The 7,498-nt window shown below is 34.5% G+C and overlaps 1 protein-coding gene across 2 annotated transcripts in view; it reads right to left on the bottom strand.

Annotated features, from left to right (window-relative positions):
- Nucleotides 1–1,124: 1,124 nt before the first annotated feature.
- The window catches only part of LOC130802860 (protein NRT1/ PTR FAMILY 1.2-like), a 6,799-nt gene continuing 425 nt past the window's right edge, over nt 1,125–7,498 (bottom strand). Inside the window, exons 2-5 of one of the 2 annotated variants that reach the window (XR_009039812.1) lie at nt 7,223–7,440; nt 5,267–5,817; nt 3,348–4,755; nt 1,125–3,240 (exon numbers count right to left, since the gene is read on the bottom strand). Coding sequence is in view for 1 of the 2 variants with exons in the window: in XM_057666961.1 (XP_057522944.1) it covers nt 3,876–4,755; nt 5,267–5,817; nt 7,223–7,440 (1,649 nt within the window). In the remaining variant the exon portion in view is untranslated. Of the gene's footprint in view, nt 4,756–5,266; nt 5,818–7,222; nt 7,441–7,498 lie in introns of both variants that reach the window. The other variant, XM_057666961.1, reaches the window with a different exon arrangement.

Here is a 7,498-nt window from a genome sequence, read left to right on the forward strand (position 1 = left end):
ATTATACATTTTTTTCAAAACGAGATCATGAGGAGTCGATCACCTTGTTAATCCCCGAAATCATTTCATCGTGTTTTTCTTTCTTCTTTCTAAAATACTTTCTCCAATTCACATCTAATGTCCGATATTAATTTTGCATAAATATTAAGAAAGGGAATGAACCGCTCTTAATAGTAGATGATGACATGTGATTTTAAGGGTAAATTTATAAAAAAAAAATTACTTTAAAAAAGCGGGAAATATAAATAAAAATGAGATATTTATATTGAACTTATTCAAAAAGAAAATGACATTTCCTCTAAATTAAAGAGAGTACTATTTAAACAAACCTATAAGTCTAAATATAGAAGTCACAAACTTTGCATAATATTATTTATAGTAGCAAGTCTTGTATGAGACTATTTCACCATGAGACGGGCGCATACAAGTAGCCCAATATTAAATTTACATAGTAGTTAACTAAATAAAAACATTTTTCTCATTAAAAATTTAAGAAATTTAAAATTGGTTCAATCCATATTAAGCCGTCTCAGGTGAGACAGTCTTAATAAAGAATTTGTCTATTTATAGTCATAACCGTCGATTAGTAGGGGTAAAGCGGGCTACCGCCGAAGGCCCTAAATTTTTAGTGCCCAAAAATTTTAATTTCATGTACATGGTTGATATTAAATTAAAATAAAATTAAAAATTATTTACAATTTTTTGCTAGATAATATGAATTATTAAACTTTTAGGGTCCTTTTTATATTTCTCTTTGGGCCAAAAATAAATGAAACAACCCAAGTTTGTAGTAACCGTGTTGTTAGTTTAGAAATTACATCAACAAAACCTTGGTCAAAATCAGCAATGCACTTTTGTTGTACTGCTAATGAAGTAGTTAGTTTAGACTTTGCTATGTCTGATTTATTATTTTTTGGGCAAATGATTCATTACCGTACAATGTACATGACGATTGACAATGAATAACATTAGGAACTACAACACAAGTCAAAAAGGTTTGGTAAACTAAACTTTAATTTGTTAATAATCACTAGCATTTTGCCTATATAAATAAGATTTTACTTGACTTTAATTTAAATTATAGATTAAGAATAAAATAAATAAATTATAAATTAAGAATAAAATACATATTAAAAGTAACTGATGAATATTATCAAAAAAACCAAATACCAAATAGAGCAACAGTAAATAGGAGGGAGTGTGTTGTCTTTTTGCAAAAAATAAAAGGCAAAATTATAAGAAACTACCTATTCTATACCCCATTTGTTAAAAAACTACCTTATGTAAAAGTTTTTGCAAAAAACTATCTTATATAATACAAATCTTTGCAAAACACTACCTTTTAACGGATTTTAACAGTTGACCGTTAATTTTGGCCTTTGACCATCACGTGACACTCACGTGACTCTTGAAAGGGACCTTCTTCTTCATTTCATTTTCGCTTTCCGCAAGAAATCAGAAGATGAAAGCCTTCTGGGAGAGAATGAACTCAAATCCGCAAGAAATCAGAATTATCATTGATCATACTAGCAAAATAAGATGACCATGATCTACCTAAACCAGCAGCACCAACAATAGCTTCAAGGAGTATATTACTAGCAGCAATGAAAGCAATAAAATCACCAAGTTCAATTCTAAGGAAAGAAAAAGACCCACCAGCAACAGGGACTTCTACGGCAAATTCAGTATAACAAAACACTGATAGTAAAGCAGAAAGCCTAGAAATTGCAGGGCCAGTATGGCTATGAGCTTCTTGACCCGTAATAATGAAAATACCCGACCCGACAACAGATCCAAAACTAAGCCAAATTAAATCCTACCAAGTCAAACATTTGCTTAAAGGGTTAACACTCTCTTTCCTCAATTCAATAAGCTCAAAAGAGTCAGAAGAACGACTCAATAATCGATCTTTGAGACGTGAGAAAATCTAGGAAAGGTCGGATTTGTAGTAAGAGAAAAAATTGAAGGATTTTTCAGGGAAAAAATCATGCTTTTTAAATGACCAATAACTGGTTTCGGGTAGTTGAGTTTCATCAATGGCGGTGGAGGTAGAATGAGACGAAGAAGAAGGTCCCTTTTAAGAGTCACGTGAGTGTCACGTGAGTGTCAAAGGCCAAAATTAACGGTCAACTGTTAAAATCCGTTAAAAGGTAGTGTTTTGTAAAAATTTGTATTATATAAGGTAGTTTTTTACAAAAACTTTTACATAAGGTAGTTTTTTAACAAATGGAATATAGAATAGATAGTTTCTTATAATTTTGCCAAAATAAAATAATGGTTTGGCTGGAATTGGAAAAGGCATGAAAAAATCATCTTTTATGTTTATAGAAAACGTTTTTAAAAAATTATAATCCTTTTTTTATGTATATTATAAATATAAAAAATAAAATAGAATTTTACATGTTAATGGGTGCTTACGTTGATCAAGTTTAACTCACGGGCGAAAATATTCAATGACAAAAAATTGATCCAACATTCGACCTATATACACGAAATTCAACTAATGGGTGCTTGCGTTGATAAAGTATAACTCAACGAAAAGAATTTACATAAAATTAAAAGACATTTGACAATAAAATTTTAAAAAAAATTTAAAAAAATTGTTAGAAGAGAAAGAGTTGTGAAAATTTTATTGTGGGGCATACCAAGAGAAGCCCTAGAGCCCTCAATATTTGTTTTTCAAATCAAATCCTTTAATTTGGAGTCGGAACACAATTCGTCGAGCCTAGGGTAGACGATTTTTGACCCTACTAAATATACTTTTTAGATCCACCACCGGTAATAGTACACCCCAATGCTCATGTGATTACTGATTAGGTCATATCCACGTGTGACTTTGTCTAGTAAATGAGCTAAACATCTAACATTATGTTTTTATGATTGCATTTTGACCTTACTAAGTATACTTTTTAGATCCACCACTGGTAATAGTAAAAAGGTATTATCACAAATTATACAATTTTTTAAGCGTAAAATCTTGCAATATCATGATTGGTATTGCCATAAGGCCTCACCTGAATTGCATGAACTAGGTGTAAAAGATTATGGAATATTAATCGTAGAAAAATTATTGCCTAGATTGGAAGAAAAATTTTCAAGGTGTAACCAATTACTTCAAAACAAGGATAATATTTATCATCATTTCCCCTAGAATAAATATTTACCGAAGAAAAGTTTAATCCTCGTTCTTCAACTTGTATAGGGCCAGAGGAGGCGTCACACACAAACCTTTTTTCCTCCCTACAATGGAAGTATACAATGTCATATTCGGCCGTCATACCCCAAAAAAAATGTGTGTTTTATGGTTAAGCTATTGTTTATAAAAATGAAAGGTCAAGAATTCAAACCTTTATCCAAGTTTCGCCACTGCTACTCCTTATCCCTTCAAGTCGTGTACATATAAACAAATAAGTGAAAACGGTGTCCAAACTCAAGAAATGACTTAGAACTAAAATCTTTACCAACTTGACCAATTTGATAGGTCTAGTTTTAGCAAGGCCTAATAATTAGTGGGTATTTAGTCTTAGGAAGGGGCAATCTTTCATGAGAACTGAGAAGGGTGTAGATGAAAACATATGCCATGACAAGTTAAGTAGAATAGCGGAGTGCAAAACATTTCGATCTTTTGAGCACTTGATAGTGTGAAGTTTGAACTAACAGCTACTATCAGAATGAATTCTGATTTCCAGGAACTCTATCGAAAATTGTCGAGGCAAATCAAGATATAATTTCACAATTTTCGATCATACAATTGTATAATGACACGAAATTGAACGTATACGATATCATTGCAATATCATCATTATTCTAGATCAGTCAAGTTATACAAAGTAGTTAACATAATCAACAAAAAGAACCTAGAAAAGGATCTAGAATCAAACCGATTCCTTTTTCGCACCATGCCTCCTGCTTCTGAGACTCTGACTGTGACTCTCGTCTGGACCGTATACTCGACAACATATAAGAAAATACAAAAAATTAACGAGACAAAGAAAAGCGACTAACCAGTAATAGTAGTCCACATGACCCTTATTTAGATTACTCGATAACCAGCTCACCTTTCCGCCAGCGCCTGTAAAAGTATCAACGATATCAACCAATAGACTACCCACCAGACTTGATACCGCCATTCCTAACGTGAATATTGCCATTGCAAGGCTCGACATAGTCTTAGAAAGGTGACCGTAATAAAATTCTATCTGCCCGACTGCATTGAAAGCCTCGGCGAGTCCCAGTAACACAAGCTGTGGCACCAACCACATTGCCGACATCTCAAGGACCGCCTTAGGTTGATCTTCCAACCCCTCGTTAATCGCAGTTTGCCGTCTAATTGATTCCACAAACCCAGCGACTAACATTGCTAAACACGATAGGAGTAATCCAAGTCCCATACGAACTCTGGGTCCAAGCCCACGAGGCATGTCAAAAAACTTGGCTAATAATGGTACAAGTGCGCGATCATAGAATGCTACCCAGAACGTAATGGTTACGATTGAAAAGACGTGAAAGGTACCAGCTGGGATTTCAAAACTTGAAATGAAATGTCGGTCCATAGTTTTCGCTTGAAGGGTCGTATAGCTGTTGTTTAGGGCCACTAGCATCATGATCCCGGTAGTCCACATAGGCATGATTCTTAAAATTGATTTAAGAGTTTCTATTCGCTCAACTGTGCAGAGCCTCCAAGGATTTGAAGCAGTTCCATCTCGATTTAATTCTGTTTCGGGATCTACTATTACACAAGCTCGGTTTAAGCACCTAAAATATCAAAAAATAACAACACAATTAACTATAAATAGCTAGAAAACACACTTGTTGAACTGTATGAACTTGAGGAGTAACACCCTACTACTACCAATGGGTCTAAGTAGTGAACCTCTGCTTGTAAGTGGTTATGTCTTCTACCTGTTTGAGATGCCCAGACCCATTTCTTAAATTTTAACTTATATACGAGATTACATGTCCATTTTGTCTAATTTCTTAAACACCCATGTCAAATGGGGATACAAACGAAGATGATAAGTTCAGAAACAAGAACGCATTAATTGTCAGAGTATATAAAATATCCCGGGGCGAATATTTAGCGCCAGGTATGAGAAAAACCTGTGCTGCATCCACACTTCTACCCCAATGGGCTCTCGTGTGAGGGGCCGATGTTAAGAGTATATAACAAATCTTGGGGTCTCAACCATTAGCGTAAGCTTTTGGTTGAGTTGGTTCCTTGACAATAATAAACGTATAAATTTACTGTCAAACTAGTTAAAAGTACCTTATGTTGTCAGTCAAAGTTGTGACCTCAGAAGCATTCCCAAGAAAGTAATGCTCACTAGAATTATATGGAGGAAGACTAATTTTTCTTTTCCGATATGCAGCGATTGGAACTTGAAACAAACCAAGGAACAAGTTCTCCTTAGCCTTTACATGAACATACAACGGTGAACCAAACAGAAAAGCCACGAGAGAAAGAATCATGAGACAAGCAGGTATGCCAAATCCAATCGGCCAGCCAAATTGATCTTGAATATACACAATAACAGTCAAGGCAACGATGGTGGACAATCCAGTTGAGGCATAATACCAATTAAAGAAACTATCTAAAACCCTTTCATTATTGAGATTCTCTTTGTTGTTCACTTGATCAGCCCCAAAAGCTATTGAACAAGGTCTCACACAACCAGCTCCGATGGAAATTAGACCAAATGAGCCAAACAGAACGAGAAATTGAAGTGGAGTAGCAGAGTCACAACTCTGACTCGAACTAACACAAGGTGAAGGTTTCATCCAAGGGATTACAGAAGTCGACCAAAGCAGAGATGTTCCCTGTTGACAGTGATTATAGCTATACTTAGTTTACCCATTGCTACAAAACATGTTATATGATATCATGGATAAGCATGATTAGACTTTCTTCAAGAAGCTAACATTTTCCTACACTAGATAATCGGGTAAACAATAAAAAAACTCTCTAGCGCCCACAAAATTTTCTACCTCCACAATGATAAAATATTGAAATCGATTAGAAAACTATTATAAGAATCTCAATGAGTCAAATAAAGACAGGGCAACCTGGTGCACAAAGCGTCGCCCTAGAGCGAGGTCCGGGGAAGGATCCACCACAGGATTATTATGGAGGCAAACCTTACCTTGCTTCTACGAAACGAACTCGTGACCTTTCGGTCACATATCGACACCTAATGGGTGCCGCATGGCTCCTCTTCGAGTCAAATAAAGAAAATATACACGATTTTCAAAAGCTAGTAAAAATTACCCCTTACACAAAAAATCCATATCTAGTTTGCTTCAATCTTCTAGCTAGTTTTGAATTGAGACCATGTTCTTACAGGCTGTATAAGACCTAATTGACAAATCCTCCTTTTGATTGCAAAGTACAAGCAAATTTTAGGCCATTTAGGACCCAATTCAAATCCATAATAGCAATGGGTAAAATCAATTCTTTCAGAAAGAATTTTCCTACACTATGAATATCATTCAACTTATCTAATACTCCCTACTTACATCAATAACTTTTCAAGAGATCATGTAACTCATTATATTTTACCAAGTAATCAAAATGTCCATTCATTCTAGAACCAAACAAGGATTAGGTACATGCTAATCACTGCAACATTGTTGGAAAATAAACCCACATGTGATCCCACGTAGAAAAAATAGAGAAAGGTTGAATAACATATATACTAGATGGGTTACACCTAATACCAATTGGTTTTAGGATGAAACCTTATCAGATTTATGTGCAGTCAACAAATCTATCAACACGATCCAATCTTATGACCCACTTCACACTTAGGGGATATTTGGTATGGGACATAAAATGTAATGGAAAGGGAAATGATTAAGAAAAGTAAGGGTAAAGGTAAGGGTTATAGTTATATGTTGTTTGGTATAACAATATAAGGGAAACACTTAAGATAACAACTACCTAAAAGAAAGGAAATTTGTTACTTGACATAGACATAGATGAGTGGTAACCTTCGAGAAAGGGACTGGGTTAACCTAATATTATACGAAATAAAAAATGTGAAGAATCCCTTACTTACGTTAAAATCTCATACCAAACACCCTCTAATAGTAACAAATCATTTTTCCACCAGAACCTAAGCATGTATCAAAACTAAGGAAGCAAAAAAGGCAAGATAGATCATAAAGCCCAACAAATATCCAATACCAAATTAGAAATTCAAAAGACAACCAAAAATTGACTTACCAAAAGGCTACAAAAAGTTCCAAAAGCAATGACTTTAAAACGACCCAAGTAAGAATCAGATAGAAAACCCCCAAAAATGGCAAGAATATTGGAAGCAGAAGACCATAGTGACAGTATAATAGTTCCTCTTGCAGCTTCTAAATGATAAACATTCATCAAGTAAAATATCATATTTGGTAGCAATCCATAGCTTGCTACCTTCTCAAATGATTCATTCACTGCCCAAAAAACACAAGGAAAAATCAAAATTTTAAAACAACCCACCAAAGAAAATCA

Source organism: Amaranthus tricolor, chromosome 16 (assembly GCF_026212465.1).
Source record: "Amaranthus tricolor cultivar Red isolate AtriRed21 chromosome 16, ASM2621246v1, whole genome shotgun sequence".
NCBI lineage: Eukaryota > Viridiplantae > Streptophyta > Magnoliopsida > Caryophyllales > Amaranthaceae > Amaranthus > Amaranthus tricolor.